This window comes from Phyllostomus hastatus, unplaced genomic scaffold (assembly GCF_019186645.2).
Source record: "Phyllostomus hastatus isolate PE091 unplaced genomic scaffold, TTU_PhHast_1.1 phas_contig_34, whole genome shotgun sequence".
NCBI lineage: Eukaryota > Metazoa > Chordata > Mammalia > Chiroptera > Phyllostomidae > Phyllostomus > Phyllostomus hastatus.
Window position 1 is genome coordinate 12,948,162 of NW_025333857.1, and position 16,465 is coordinate 12,964,626.

Genomic DNA, 16,465 nt, shown 5'->3' on the forward strand with positions numbered 1-16,465 from the left:
TCACTGGCTCTGACACGTGTGTGAGGGGGGGTAGTTTGGCAGTTTAGGGAGGCAGCCCTGGCAGGCAGAGGTGGTTGGCTGATCTGAGGCAGAAAAAGGACGGATTAATGGCAGCTGTGCTTCTAGTGTATTTGGCTTAACTCTGCGTCTCTTTCACTGGCTATCTCCCAGAAATAGTCATGGCAGCTTTGTGAAAATCATCTCTTCCCCTTCTGTCTTATGTGTCTTTCAGATACCATGCTTTTTGGTAACTGTACAACCCAACTTCTCCAGGGCAGTCTCGGGGCTCAGACTCTAGTTGAGTCTTTGCCTTTGCCATGGTACCAAGTACTGAACTTGGCACGGGTTAGGTACACAATTAAAAAATGAATGAAATTGTGGGTGGTGGAAGCAGTTCTGGTACAGAAGAGAGTAGTTCATCTTCTTTTGACAACTCCAGGGCAATAGAAACCATTCTCTTCCTAAGTTTAGAAAGAGGGGAGAGAGAACTAATGAAAAGTTGGAAGAGACACGGGCATTTGCTTTTTCATGAGTGGCAGAGCACGAAGGCTCATGGGACAATGAGGAAAAGGACCTAATGAGGACTTGGGAGATGGAAGGTCAGTTCTCCTGCCTGCCACTCTCCTGCTGTGTGACCTTGCATGCGGTACTTACGCATCAGGACTTATGCTTTGGTCTTCTGCAAAATCCAAGCATTGGACAAAATCAGGAACTTTAAGATAAAGTAAGAATGGGTGCCTGGAAAGCCATCTCAGGGAGCTCTGTCATACCTGTCCCCTTCCTAGTGGCTGCTGAGGGCAGAACTGGGAGCTCCGTGCACCACAGACTGAAAACCACTGAAGAAGGTGGTCATCTAGAAAGCTCTCCGACTCTAACATTTTGGGACTTGATGAAACACAGTGAGTTTCCCTATTATTTAAAGAGCCATGGGGGGAGCCAGTAAATGAGAAAATATTCTGTAAGTCACAATTTTTTTTAAACCATAGTACTTACTAGGCAACTATGATAAATTCATTTATCTTTTGAAATCAGACTAAAACAACTCTGCTTTATTGTCTAGGATTTGAAAACATTTTTAAGGCCTATATTTATTTTTTTTGCTACAAACCAACTAACTACTGGAGAGTTTTTGATCATTTGACCCAAAATTTTAAAATATCTTTACATCTATATTTCTGTAGTTAAAAAATTCTTAATATTAATGAATGTACTTTCTGAACTGCTTTTAAATACGTGGGACCAATGTACCCTTGGGCTTTGTTTATCTGTTCCTGCACTGTCCCAAGGGATTTGTGGTCATTGCTTGATTTGAGTAAACATCAGGATTTATGGTTATATGAAAGGGGCTTGCTTAATTAACTTGGGTGTAGGGTCAATTCAAAGACCAGTGGCACCAACTTTGTGGTGATATAGTTGTCAGTTCTGTGCTGGCCCAGGGTTCTAATTTGGGTTTACACCAGATCTCACGGGTTGCTGAAGGCATCATGAATGACAAGGTACCTTGTGGCATGTGGTGGCACAAACGCCTTAACAGGGGTCAGGTTACCTGCGTTCATGTAATGCATCTCTGATGCTTTGGAATTGGAAGCACTCAGGTCCATGAGCCAGCTTTCTTTTGCCCACCATAACTTGGAGCAGGTCACTTACCCTCTTTGGGCTTCAGTTTTTTCACCTGTAAATATAGATGATGATCTCTGTCCTGCTAACATCCTAGGGATCATAAAACTGAATTGAAATAATGGATGTGAAAGCCCTTTATAAGCTTCAAATAGAAGTAACATTGGAAAAGTCATTTTGCAGGTTTGGCTCTAGGTTAAGAATAATAGCTGACTTTTGTTGAGTGTTTGCCACCTTGCTAAAGTTTTACATACATTATCTCACTTAATTCTCATAGCTACTCTCTGACTCATTTTATAGATGGAAAAACTCAAGCCTAGAGATGTTAAGTAAAGAAGTTACTTAGCTAGAAAAGTCAAACTGATAGATTGAAGTTTAAAATGAGGATGATGATAATATCTGTTCTATTAACTCACATGTTCATTAAGAGAATTGCACAAATAGTTATACTTAGCAATTTTAAATGTAATATAACAAGTGATTACTATTATTAGTGATGAGCTGGCTTGGTAGAAGAACTGAATTTCCCCAATAACTGAGCTGTAGCTCATTGTCTGATAATGTGTGGCAGGTCCCCACACTTGGGAAGGATATGACTGCACACTCTAAAAAGCCCCAGGACTCTTCTTTGTTTATCTCAATACCAATAATGCAGGAAAGGGGAAATGAGGTTTTGCAGTGGTCTTTCTTGTTGCTGACTCATTAGCTGCCCAAAGCAGTATATTTAACTGAGGTTGATCATTCACCTATTATAATAACACAGGAAGGCTTCTGTGACTAGGAAAAGACTGTATTGTATTCTAATCGAAAGCCATATTCTAGAGCTTACATCGAGTTTCCCTGTCTTGGAGAGGACATGGCATAGACCCCATGTGAATTACATGACAATGTCTCACAGCTGGTTTAGGGGGATATTAGACAACTGCACACTGGGATTTCAGAAGATTCTAATTTTCTTAATTTTTTATGATATATGTATTTTAAAAATCTGATAAATGGGATTTACTTTCATAAAGATATTTCCTAGGGGTTTCTGTGTCTTATTATAAAAACAAGAATTAAAGAACTACCTTTTTAGACCCGTAGGTAATTCTAGAGTTTTATCTTTCCCTTTCATGGAGGAGAAAACTGATTTCTGGAGTTTAGAAGTTTCTCTGAGGTAACATTAATATTATCATAATCATGATCCTAGTCATAATAGCTGCAGAAATGAACATTTATTGAGTGCTTATCATGTGCCAGGCCCTCTGCTGAGCTCTTTAAATGCATTGTGCCATTTATTCCACATGACAACTCTATGAGGTAAGAACTGTTATTATCCTCCGGTTTATAGGATGAAAAAACTGAGGCTTAGTGTGAAAAGCAATTTGCCAAAGGCTGTTCAACTAGTCAGTGGCAGAGCCAGGATCCCAAGCCAGGCTGCTCTACTCCAAGGCTCCCCTCCTAACCACCAGGCTGCATCACCATTGGACTAGTTAGGCACCTAGTGAATGTGACCACGTTTTTGTTGATCTGTGCCCACTACACATCCTGCCTCTCATGATGAAGATGATTTCTTGGAAGTTCCATTAGGATTCAATTCTGAGATTTTGTTCATGATTTGGTCCCTGGACAGGATGATTTATACAATTTTCTATCAAATTAAATATAGCTGGATGAAATAAATCGATTGGAACTCCCAAAGCACTGCCATGAGGGGCATACAAGTGTGGGCATTTGCTTAGGACTGTAATTCTTAGTCCCCTGAGGGTGAGGGGAACCTGGAGGCAGTTTCTGCTAGAAACAGATTTGTTTGCTAATAACTGACACCATGATAGTGTGATGAGTGAGAGCTTTTCTCACTTGTCCAACCCTTGCCAATTTAGGCCCCCTTCAGAAAAAATCTGAAAAGGTGGTTCTCTGGTCTTTTCATGAACAATGTCTACACCATCATCTCTGGGGCAGCCTGAACAGTGTTACTAGCCTCCTCAACTGAGATATGTAAGGCCAAAAGGAGCCACTCTGAAAATGTAAGGTGCTTATTAGCTGACCTACAACCATGCCTTTAGTTGTAACTGAGCCAAAGTCACACATTTTGAGACTTTTTGGCCACATGATGGACTTTACCCTTCACCCAAGGGGCAAAAATTACACAAACAATTGCACAAAACAGCAGGCACTGCATTAAAAAAATGCCCCCAGTGTAAGACAGAGCTATGACTGTAGTGTGGCAAGCACAAGAAGAGAATATTATACTTGATTAGATTTCAAATGTCTTAGCTACTTGGGAAAGGGGTCCTACTATAGTATTAAATTAATGAAGCAGAAAACGAGTTAAACATGCTGTAGATCCCAGACACACAGGGGTGGGGCAAGCCTCTGGACTTCTGAGAGTGCCCAAGTTGGCCTCCCACCAGAATACATGCTACACTGTGTAGACAGATCATATGATGGGATTCATGATGTCATAGCTCCAAGTCAACAGTGAAAACATTCTTAATTTTAGCTAAAAGCCAATAAATTTTAACTTCACTTTCTCTTTCTTCTCATTATAAGCATGAAGTTTCGGTTTCTTTTTTGAGAACTTTTTGGCTAGGAAACAAAGTGTTCTATCCCTTCATAAAAATGACTTGCCTAAATGATACCAGCAAAGAGGAACAAAGCTCTTTGGGGTGGAACTACTGGCTGCCAGGTAGGCTCAGTTGTTGGTCTTGTAGGGTAAGGCACTCAAATTTCTGCCTTAGCAAACTGTCAACTCACTGTCTGTCATGGACATGCAAGCTCACTTTAGGGGGGTAGAAACCAAGAACATTAAGTCACTGAATTCCAAGTGTCTATTGTACACAGTGTGGTTTCATCTGTGTCATGAACTATAGACAGTATAAAAATATAGCAAAAGCCTTAACAGAGTTGTCTGTGAGCACTGGAGATTATTAGTGAGTTTTACTGTTTTCAACATAGCTTTTTAAAAACACATCAATATTTCTAAGTTAAGAATAAGAATAATAAAAAAGCCATAAAAACATACACATTATTTTGAAAAGAATAGGCTAGATAGATGCCAATGATCTTTTTAGCCCTGAGAACCTCTAGACGAACTAATCCACAACCATGGAGGCTGGTGGATGTTGTTGGTGAGTGAAGGAGTAATTGATGTCATTCATTAGTTCAAATATATAACACTTACCTATTTTAGAGCAAACTAATGACAAAAGGGAGGCTATTTGGTAAATAGAAAAATTGAATATCAAAGATATTATGGTTAATAGTTGTCATGTCCATTTGTTTTGGTTTTAGACAAGTAGTAATGAAAAATTCTCATTATCACAGAGAAGGAGTTGCAAATGGTAATAGTTTTCACGGCTCACCTTGCAATCTTAGGATACTTAATTTTTCAATTAAACTGACGTAATTGAAGAACTTAACTATGAGAGCAGAGTACTTACTTCAGCAGCAAAACATTTTTATAGTTGTTACAACAATTTTTAAAACTTAGCTCAAATAAGTTAACATTAGTTTGACATGTTTGAATACATTTTGTGAGTTGTTGTTTAGGTAGCTCAAAATATAGAAAACAAAATTTAACAGAGCAACTCTGTGGAACAACAGGTTCTAGAGGCACAGTTTGAAAACCACTAATTTAATGCAACAAATAAGCTGCTTACTCCCATTTTGTGGGGGAGAAAAATGAGGCCCAGAAGGGTAAAATAATAACCCTAGGGTTACAACTTAATTATTTAGTGACCTTTTTGTTGTCTGCGGTCCTTCCAATCTTGACATGGAATAAACATGGCTATCTGAATGACATTTGTTCTCAATATATAATAGGCCCAAAATCCTAGTCTAGTACATGTAAAGTGAATAAATATCTCATTGGCTAGGTAAAACAAATTTCCTTTGAAATTCAAATATATGTGACTTTATTTGTACTAAGATTGTCTATGTTTTCCCCTTAGGGTGCTTCTAATTTTGGACATGAAGGCACTGGTTTAATATCATTGTGTCACTCCTGACTTTACTATTAGACAGTTAAATCTGTAGTTAGCAAACAGTTCCTTGCAGGCTTGATTCTGCTATGTCTGATTAGAGGGCAGACCTATTCATTGTATAGTCTATTTATCTTCTTTTCTCAGACCATTACTTCTTATTTTCTCTTTGATTTCAGAAGGGCTGCTTTGATCTTGGGCGTGCAAATGAGTTTCACAGCAATCCCAAAGTATCCTAACCTTAACATAGCATATCTGCATTTCCTAAAGCAGATTCCTCTCAAACTTGGCCTACTGCTAAGTAATAATCTTTACAGCTTTGTTTAATTACATGTGATATAAAAAAGTGGCTTCCTGACATGTGCTTCTAACTTATTTTCTCTTTCTCTTTCTGTTTTTTAAATGGCCACCTGTCCCAACATTTATACATGTACTATATTAGATGTTTTAAAATAACATAGGATGCAGGAAAAACACACATTTCACAGGCAAACTTCTTTCAATGGAGAATGGCCTTTTGCTTTTGGATACTAAGAAATAGGCCACAAATATTATTCCAACAAAGAATTTAGGTAAAAATCAAAAGCCAGAAAAATCACATAATTTTTTTCTGATTATAAACATTTTCTTAAGCTGGCTAACATAATGTTTTTATTTTACAACTGTCTTCCATAGTCATCTCTTTGTTGGAATTTGTTTTTTCCAATGGTGAAAAGCTTTATACAGTTATGGGAGTGAATCTCTCATTTCTTTTAGAAATACACACACATTTTTATGGAAGTGTGTATAACACTTTCAAAGTCTCTCTATGGGTGAGCCAACCTCTCTGAGTTGGGTTAACTATGCTTTTCATTCACCAGTCTTTCTGGTATAGATATGCATAAAGACGTATAATAGAATAATTTTAAACTAGGGTTGAATTACATTAGGTGTAATTATCTTGGCTAATAATACTCCATACCTTAATATTTCCAAAATAAAGACATCCAAGCAAACTTGATACCTCATTCAATTTTTATACCATATACAACTTTTAATACATAATTTTCTGGTGTCATATGAACTAAATTTGTTTCTGAATTATATAATTATAAAATATCCTTTCTTTCTGTTTGTTGCATAAAAACCTGTCATTCTGAGTTTATATTCATGAGTTAGGTATATAAAATAGACAGTTTCACCTCACATGTAGAATTTAGAATTCATGAATGTGAGGCAGAGAGAGTACAAGTAAACTTTAAAAAGCAGAAAAAAACCCCTAAATTTGTGATGCTAGAGTTCAAAGGTGGAATGATTTTCATCCACATTGCTCATGTAGTATTAACCACTCCAAGTTTTGTTTTATACATGTGCACTTGGTAAACCATGCTTTAAAAAAATAACATTGAGATGTTTCTCAGAAATTGAAGGAGCTTGGGAAAGAATTTTTTGTCTTTTGGTTTTCATGATTAGTTTTGTAGGAGAAGTGTTTTCTTATATTCTCTCTCATATTTGGGGGATGAGTAAGCTAAAAAAAGATTTACCAGGAAGTGTTGCAACTACAAAGGCAAATGTTACATTCATGACAAGATTCCTGACTTGTACTACTATGACTACTCATTTGAGATACTTCATTTGTCAGTCTGATGCTTGATCTGGCAGATAATTGAGGGCCAATTATGGTTTCCGAAAAGCAAACAATATGTGAAAGTATCAAGTGTCCTTTCAAAGCTCCTAATGAAAAAGGCCTTAAAAATTTTTGACTGTTGGAAATGAGTCCTTCCTTCTCTTCAACAAGGGCTGAGTTTGTTCAAATGTAGAACTGTTCTAAAACTGGCTTTGATTCTAGTTAAATGGTATGGAAAATGGGTCAGCTGTGACTCTGAGTTGGTCTGCGTGATCATGTCACAAATTAGGTGACCAAGTTGAAATGGAAAGAATCCTGAGAACATGACGCCACCACATTTGTAAGGTCCATTGGCCTGGGCATTGTTAAGAAGAGAAACAAGTAATCACAATGAGAAAAATCAGGAGAGAAAACGACTGAGAGTGCTTCACTTGTAGCTTTACAGATGGAGAATCTATAGACTGTGGGATGGCATCAGACAGCCATGAGAACAAGGAGCATGGGTACTAATAACACATGGTTAGGAATGGATACTAGAGAGCAACATTTATTTACTTTTAATGAAAAATTAATTTAAGAAGCTTATTTGAAATTTATTTGTTTATGTTTACAATAGATGAACTGGTAAATTTGACTGACCTGGCTGGACAAGGATCCAAGTTGCACTCCTGAAGTTTGGGCTTGGGTTTGATGTTCTCTGGGTAATAGTGACAGTATTGATCAGCAACCACACGGTTGCTCCGCAGATCGTAACACTCAGCTGATGTCAGCTGGTAGCCTGCAGTATCAAACCACACAGGTGAGTTTAAAGGCACATGTCAATATAATATATTTCTTTATGTCTTTTTGGCCATCTCACATTAAGGAAATTCTCCCCTAATGTGCCAGTCATTTTGAGGACAAAAGACATAAATGGAAGGCTCGCTGATTTTTACAGGCCTCAAATACTGTGTTTTCCCTCTCAAGTCATACTATAGAGCTGGAACTACATAAGGGCATAACAAGCTTCTAAGAGACTGTCATAAAAACTATTCTTATTAGTTTGTTTTGTAAAATCTAAAAGTCTAACACAGATTCTGCATCCCAAAGACACCATCAGTATTTATTTACTGATTCTTTCATGCAAGGATGCAAAATTGACCATACTGTACATATGGTACCAGAAAGAAAAACTCATAAATAAGTAAGTAAATAAATAAATAATAAAGATCTCAGTACTGCTCCCTTTGGTCAATGGGGACAATAGAATATAGTGCAGGATCAGGTCCTGTCAGCTGCCTGACATTATTTTTGCCAAAATTCAACCTGGACAGGGTTAAACTGAATAAATGGATGATTAAGACCTTGACAATAGCCATCATGAATCACAAAGTTTCCTACCAATTAAAACAAACAAACAAACAAACAAACAAAAAGAAAGAAGTCTCCAACTGTGTAATTTCTGCTTCACTCCAAATCTTTTGTCATTTCTCTTTAAGTTTTTAGCCAATACTTGTTTAGTTACCATGCATAAATTTCCACTTTTTAGAGAATCCTCTTGGGAAAAAAATGTGGTGCTGAATAATACTTAATTTTATTTATAATGTGTTTTACCTTTTTTACCTGCTTCTTTCTTGTCTAGTGGATTTCTGGTGGGGTGCTGATGAGGACTTAGATTCTTGGGGTGAAAAATAAATGTACATAGAGAATTTTTCTAAAAACTAGACTCTTTGTATCATTCTAACCCTAAGGAACACCACAGTATATACCCTCAACAGGTGGTTGAATACTGTTGTTGCTAAATATGTGTTAGCAACAACAGTAGATTTAGTAGAAAGGTAGATTTAGAGTATTTAAAAGTCTTGCAAAGAATTTTAGGAAATCAGTGGGAGGTTTATAAACTAGATTTACTGGCTTGAGGCTGTTTTCTCAGACCACCCACAAAAATTAAATGTTCATTAAAGAGCTAAAAAAAAGATCTTTTAACAATTTTACTATAAAGATGAAAAGCACAAAAAATTAATGGGTAAGAACACAGGTTGCATTTAATTTTTTGCTTTACAAGAAAATCAAAGAGCAAAATGATATTTTATATAAGTAAATATAGCTTTAATTTTCAGTTACTTTATACTCAAAAGCCAGTAAGTTCATGATAAGCTAACCATTTTATAATTTTCCATAAAATAATTTGTACTCAGGAACAGAATTATCATATAGTAAAATGTGAGCACAAGTAATAAATTTAAATTAGAGATTGTGATTTTTAAAAATCATAATTTATCAGCATAAAATGTTGCTTTGAAGCTATGTAGAGCATATGAAATTAAAGTTTAGAACAAATATTAAATAAATGACCCAAAATGATCAGATAATTGTGTTTTCTAAAGTTTCACAAGGTATTTTGCACTTAACAAAATGGTCAACCATTTGAATCTAGAACCAGAAACATAAAAGGGAATTTAGAGATCATTTCTTGAGTAGTTTTAAACTGTGGTCCATGAAGGCTGATTTCCATATCCCATACATCTTCATTCTGAGCAGTATGTATTCCTTTTACCTGGGCTTCCAAGGAAGTTTTGTTTTGTTTTTTAAGAAAGGGTTTCATAGCTCAAAACATTGGAGAACCACAGATGGTTCTACTTCTTCCCCTAGATGTGAAGCAAATTAAGGCCCAAGGCAGGGGGGATGTGCAGGAATCTAACATTAATTGCCTTATTATATATCAATCCATTGTCAAGTTTACTGAAATACATTGCAACAGCAGCTGTATGGAAAACTGGCATCATGGGCTTATTATTGAATTGCTACTTCTCTCAAAACATGGTTTTCACATAAAAAGGAAAGAATAAAAATATATTTTCTCTGATTTCTTTCTTTGAAACTACTTCCTATGATAGTCATTCATAGGTGACTCAAAATAACATATTCCTATGATACATAAACACAGTTGGCAGTTCACTCTTAAGTGAAGTGATTTTTCAATTCAGGGCATATGGAGCAACTGGAAACACTATTTTATTGAAATGTTTAAGATGTGGAGAGAATAGTTATTTAATAATTAACTTAAAAGCACTTGATCTATTTTTGATTAATTGCTTTTAAGCTAAAATCCAACACTGCTATATAGAACTTCACGCTCAGGGGTCTGTTCACATTATGTGGCTACAGACTGCACAGCCAAAGAGGAATTACATGTGTTCTTCACTCTTTTACAAGAATTAATGAGTAATCATTTGTCTTCATTTTGAGGTACCGTCCTTTTCTCTTGTCAAAATATAGTCTAGTGAGACCTATGTGGATTAGTTACTTAAAGTCAGCCAATTAACAGGCTTCCATGAAGCTGGAGCCAGAATTTATTTGATGTGCCCATTTTTTAAAGGAATATACATACAATTTTATATCCAATAAATCATCAAAACTTAAAAAAATGATAATCCACAAACACTGGTTCAGTTGGAAATAAAACTAAAATATTCGTAGACTGCTTATCACACTTCTGGAAAAAACTATGGTAACATATGCCAATAGCCACAAAAATTCTGAAACTCACTCTTAAGAATTTATTTTCAAGGAAATAATTTCGAAGGAGAAAAATACCTAGGTATTAAGTTATTCATTACATTATAATAGAGAATTTTAAATGAACTAAATTATCATCTATATGATAATTTATGAATAAATTGGCTAAATAAATTATGAAATAATTCAAAGAAATTATTATATAACCTTTATAATTATGAAGAACAGAAAATGGGGGGCTTTGTACAGTAGCACAAAATGTTCATATCACAGATGTGATGGAGCAGAGGCAGAAATTCATTGGTGACTTCTCAAAAGAGAGATGTTTTTATGAATAGATAAGGCAAATGGCACTCCTTTTACTGCATGGATGATGAGGTAGAGCTGAAAAACAACTAAGCCTAAGTCTATAGCAGAGTGATTTTTCCCCCGATAATAAAGTACTTCCTTTAATTAAATTAATCTCTGGTCCTTTCTGGATCCATCATGTTATATGGTAGGCCACATACTCTTCACTTGACTCTTGAACAAGTAAGTTCACTTCAACCAGATGAGTATTTTATTTCAGACCATGCTCTTGCCAAGTTGTAATATTTCTTGTCCTGTCTTCCCATGCAATCAAGGGAAGGAGTAAAGACTGTTGCCTCTAATGGGACTCCATAGAGCCAGAAAATATTTACGGTGCATCTAGACTGATATATCTGCCTTGTAGAAGAGCTTGAGCCCCATTCAGAAGACTCTGATCTACCACAGCACTAAATTTCTTCTACACTGAAGTGACTCTACCCTTATAATAGCCAAGGCTTCCCTCACAGAAGCCAGCAGTTCCTAGGCTAAGTGAACAACTCTGTTACCTCCTCCACAGGTTGCTGAGCAAGGAAAGAAATCCGTCTCCCTCCATCGGTGAATGATAGGCTGGTAGAAGAAGAACTGGACTGTACTGTTAGCAAGTCCCGAGTTGTGGATCTGTAGGAGACAACAGCAAAACAGAGGAACTAGTGAGACACAGAAGGCCCTCTGGGCCCCTAGAAACTTTGAACAAGAAAGGGTGGTAGCACTGATGTTCTTTGGCTGTATGAAGGACGCTTTGGGAGAGAAGTGGCAACAGCCACATAACCCATCTTACCATTTCACCGGCAAATGCTCGTTGCATAAACAGTAGCTATCATCACCTTCCTAGTTCTGTTGTGATTCCAGTACAGTCTTATCCTAAGCCACTTGGTCCCTTGCCCCATTTTATTTCCATCCTCTCTGGTAGAACAGGTAAAATTATGTGGATTTTAAAATGCAGGACCAGAAACAGACTTGTTCTAAAAAATTTTTAAATGCTATATGCTGCAAAAAATGAAAGATACTGTCTTTGGTTAAAAAATGTAAGAGTTAAAGAATTAAGTAGCTCTTCTCACTCAGAGACATACATGGAGTTTCCTGACAACTTGATGATTTCTATAGTTTAATGTGCAAAGTTACCAACTCAAATCCTGCTGAAATGCAAATTCCTGGGCTCAAGCCCAGAGATCCAGGCAGTTCCAATGTAGATAGTCCAAGAACCAAACTTTGAAAAACACCAACTTACTGTATGAAATAAAATATATCAAATAAAACATGTGCTTATGGAAATTATAACTCCTTTGTTTTTTTAAAAGAGAGGATGTGAGGCAATAATTCTTTAATGGTTCTTAAAAGTACAGCATTGAGAGAACATAAACTGAAGAAGAAAAAAGTTCCAAGATGAACAATGCCTTGATCTCATGAGGACAGACTGACATGTGATACAACATTTAGACATTTGGGTTAGGGCAAAGCAGGGACTGTTTAGTGCACTAAAGGAAGGTCCTTGGAAAGCTGAGAGAACCACCTTACTCCAACTCCATTACAGGAATGAGAGGAGTATCATCAGCTGAATCATGTGGCCTTCAAAGCCTTTATTAATGTTTTTAGGCCTTACCACTGTCCCAACTTTCTTTTATTTAGGGGAAAGGGATAGATTCAGCCTTCAGACTTTTTGAAAAGAGATAGCCTTATTTTTCTGTTGCTGAATTTAACAAGTGGATTGAACACCTAGGAATGTACAGGATAACAGGAACACTGAAAAAACAGGGAGTAGATCCTAACCCCTAGATGGTGTTCAGAGTTTTGATTAGAATATGGAAATATTCCTGAGAAAAATATGGAAAAGCTGGGAGGGAAAAAGAAGAGAGAGAAAACTTATAGAATATCTCATATTATGCTGGGGTTCTAACCCATGGTGCATCCAGGTCTTTCCTAATTAGAATAAACAGTGATACAATTCCCTACTTTAAAGCAAAAACAGCTGAAGCAATACAGTGTCTTTCACAAAAGGGAAGTGTGGCCTACAGATGAATATTTTTCAGTCTAGTGTGTCAGGTACAGGATATCTAATTGCTTGCTTAGGGATGTAGTTATTAATCACGTTCTTTGGAGAGTTTTTTTTTAAGCTTATGATGTCTATAGCTCTCCAGGGATGTGTGGTTATCGTGCTGGAAAGCTATTAGAAGAAGGCTCTCATCTGAACAAAAACTGCATGAAAAATTAAAAAGGCCAGGAAATTTGTTTAGATCCTGAAAGATGAATTGTTTAGCAGGGGTCCTTTTGGCATGCTAAAAATTAAAGTAAGTCCTAGGAAAGTTGGGGCATGGGAGCCAAAATGAGCAGGGTATAACACCAAAGTACTTGCAGATACCTTGGTTCAGAATACTCCTACAGTGTTTGGGCTGATCTTTTGGGCTGGTTAAAGAGGCAAAAAGACGGAGCAAATCTTTTTTTCAGCTTCCTGTTGGTTACTAGTAAAAGCACCTCGTGAATGACAAGGAGATCTGGTGTCAAGAGAGAGGGCAACTAAACACCATATTGAAGGAAAAAGAAACAAAGAACAAGCATCTTAGAAAGAATATTGTTCTTAATGAATTCAAGGAAAGTGATGTATAATGACAATAAATGCTGAGACTGTATGTCCAGATTTGAAAAGAAATCGATAACTGGATTAAACTCCTAGGACGTAGAGGATAACAGGAACACTGCAGAAACAGGGAACAGGTCCCAACCCCAGACTGGTACTATGTTCCCACAGGTAACATTCCTGCTTCTCCTTCTCTGTCACCATCTTCTTCCTTTAATAACAGCTGTACCGACTCCAGTAATCAGCACTAAACACATTCCTACGTGGTGCAGGGTACATTTTGTTTATATTAAATCTAAACACTACTTTGTATTATCTTCCACATTTGCATTACAATGAGAGAAATGAGGTTCAGAAAGGTTAAGTATCATGGTCAAGGCTCCACAGCTGGGGAAAACACAGCCGGTATTTGAATGCAGGTGTGCCTGGCTCTAAAGCTGTCATTCTTCTCACGGTACCCAAGAGTCTTTGTTAGTGGTGTGAAGATACAGGCATTTATCTTTGGCAGTATCCTTGTACCTCTCTTCTCAGTATGTTAATTTTTCATTTTAATGTTGAAAAAACATTTAAAAATAAGAGGCTAACCTAATGTCTAACTTAGATGGCCTAATTATTGTTTACACAGATGAGCCACAATTAATTAATTCAGGTTTTATTAATTCTGAGATGTTGAGACCATTGTTATCATTAGCTTTGAAGCTTCACGAACCTTAAATACTTAAATATCAATCAGGTCCTAGAATGAAAGCTTCAAGTTGACAGATTAGAATTTTGTTTAAAGGAGCTAAGTACATCTGGCATATGTAATTTTGATCTCCTTAAGTTAATAAGCAAAAAGAATGTTCTGAGCAAGTTAATAAGCAAAAAGAACCAAGCCTTTCTTCCTGTAATTAAAATGATTCAGTATTTCTAATTCAGTTTAATCACCTGTCACACTGAAAGTGAAGGAGACAAAAAGCGGTCTCTTTCCATAGTGAGTGACTGCACTGTCGTAATAGAACTGCAGGGCAGTACGAGTGTGTATGTGGGTGATGGCCTTTAAGTCCATGTAAAATCAAAGGAACTAAGAAGCTTCAAATACACAACATATATCAAGAACACAAAGCCTGTCCCAGATGAAGCACTAATAAATGCTGTACCTTTTTCTTCTTATCTGGGAAAAGGGTCAGTTGTGAACCTTGGAATGTTCTTCAACTAGGTTTCTTTCTCTCCCTGGTATAGAAATTGTCCCCCCCAGGAGGGTGGGCAGAGTGGCTGGTACTCAGAGGCCCTCCCACTCCCTGCTGGCTAAAGCCGAGTTGCTGCTCTGACCTAAGGACAGAAGGGAGCTGGGGGCTGAGCTGCCCCAGAGAGCCTCCGAGCTGGAACCACAATGGTGTTCACCTTGGACACACTGGCCTCAAGGCCGCCAGCAATGTCATGACCAGGTTGTGCTTGAAAATGGTGGAAATCAATCAATATGCCTGCTTAGAAGGGAATAAAATAGAAAACAGGTGAATCTATTTATTAAATGTCTCAGTCTACCCTGTTAAATTTGGGGCTGTTCTGGTTTTTGGTGATGATAGTGAACCCTCAAGGAACTGTAAAAACATTTTAAAGTGCTTTTATGGGCTTTCAAACTATGCAGCAACAATAAGGTCTTTTTTTAAAAAAAAAATTTTTATTTCTTTATTTATTTTTATTATTATTTTTTTAATCATTGTTCAAATACAGTTTTCTCTTTTTACTCCCAATCCAGTCCCCCCCTCCCACCCTCCCCACTTCCCTCCCATTACCACCCTCCCCTTAGTCTATGACAATGTGTCCTTTAAGTTTGTTCCTGTGAAACCTTCCCACTGTCCCCTTAAATTCCCTCTTCTCTCCCCTCCGGTCACCATCTGCCTGTCCTCTATTTCAGTGTCTTTAGTTATATTTTGCTTGTTTCTTTGTTTTGTTATTTAGGTTCCTGTTGAAGGTGAGATCATATGGTATTTGTCTTTCACTGCCTGGCTTGTTTCGCTTAGCATAATGTTTTCCAGCTCCATCCACGCTGTTGCAAAGGGTAGGAGCTCCTTCTTTCTTTCTGCTGCATAGAATTCCGTTGTGTAAATGTACCATAGTTTTTTGATCCATTCATTTACTGATGGGCATCTTGGTTGCTTCCAGCATCTAGCTATTGTAAATTGTGCTGCTATGAATTTTGGGATGCATAGGTTCTTTTGAATTGGTGTTTTAGTATTCTTAGGATAGAGTCCCAGCAGTGGAATTGCAGGGTCAAAAGGCAAATCCATTTTTAGTTTTCTGAGGAAGTTCCATACTGCTTTCCATAGTGGTTGTACCAGTCTGCAGTCCCACCAACAGTGCACTAGGGTCCCCTTTTCTCCACAACCTCTCCAACACTTGTTGTTTGTTGCTTTGTTTATGATGGCCATTCTGTCTGGTGTGAAGTGGTATCTCATACTGGTTTTAATTTGCATCTCTCTGATAGCTAGCAATATTGAACATTGTTTCATGTGTCTTTGGATTTTCTGTATGTCCTCCTTGGAGAAGTGTCTGTTCAAGTCCTTTGCCCACTTTTTAATTGGATTCCTTGTCTTCTTAGAGTGCAGTCTTGTAAGTTCTTTATATATTTTGGAGATTAAACCCTTGTCTGAGGTATCATTGGCAAATATGTTTTCCCATGCAATTGGTTCTCTTTTTATTTTGCTACTGTTTTCTTTAGCTGTGCAGAAGCTTTTAATTTTGATGAGGTCCCATTTGTTTATTCTTTCCTTTATGTCCCTTGCTCTAGGGGACACGTCAGTAAAAAAGTTTCTTCGTGAAATATCTGAGGTTTTCCTACCTACGTTCTCCTCTAGGACTTTAATGGTGTCATGTTTT

At 37.1% G+C, this 16,465-nt stretch overlaps 1 protein-coding gene across 2 annotated transcripts in view; it reads right to left on the bottom strand.

Annotated features, from left to right (window-relative positions):
• ADAMTSL1 (ADAMTS like 1) overlaps positions 1-16,465 on the bottom strand; it is a 924,426-nt gene that overhangs the window by 238,208 nt on the left and 669,753 nt on the right. For both annotated transcript variants that reach the window (XM_045840784.1, XM_045840785.1), the window contains 2 exons: positions 11,541-11,652; positions 7,828-7,966 (listed from right to left, as the gene is read on the bottom strand). In XM_045840784.1, the coding sequence (XP_045696740.1) occupies positions 7,828-7,966; positions 11,541-11,652 (251 nt within the window). The remainder of the gene's footprint in view (positions 1-7,827; positions 7,967-11,540; positions 11,653-16,465) is intronic.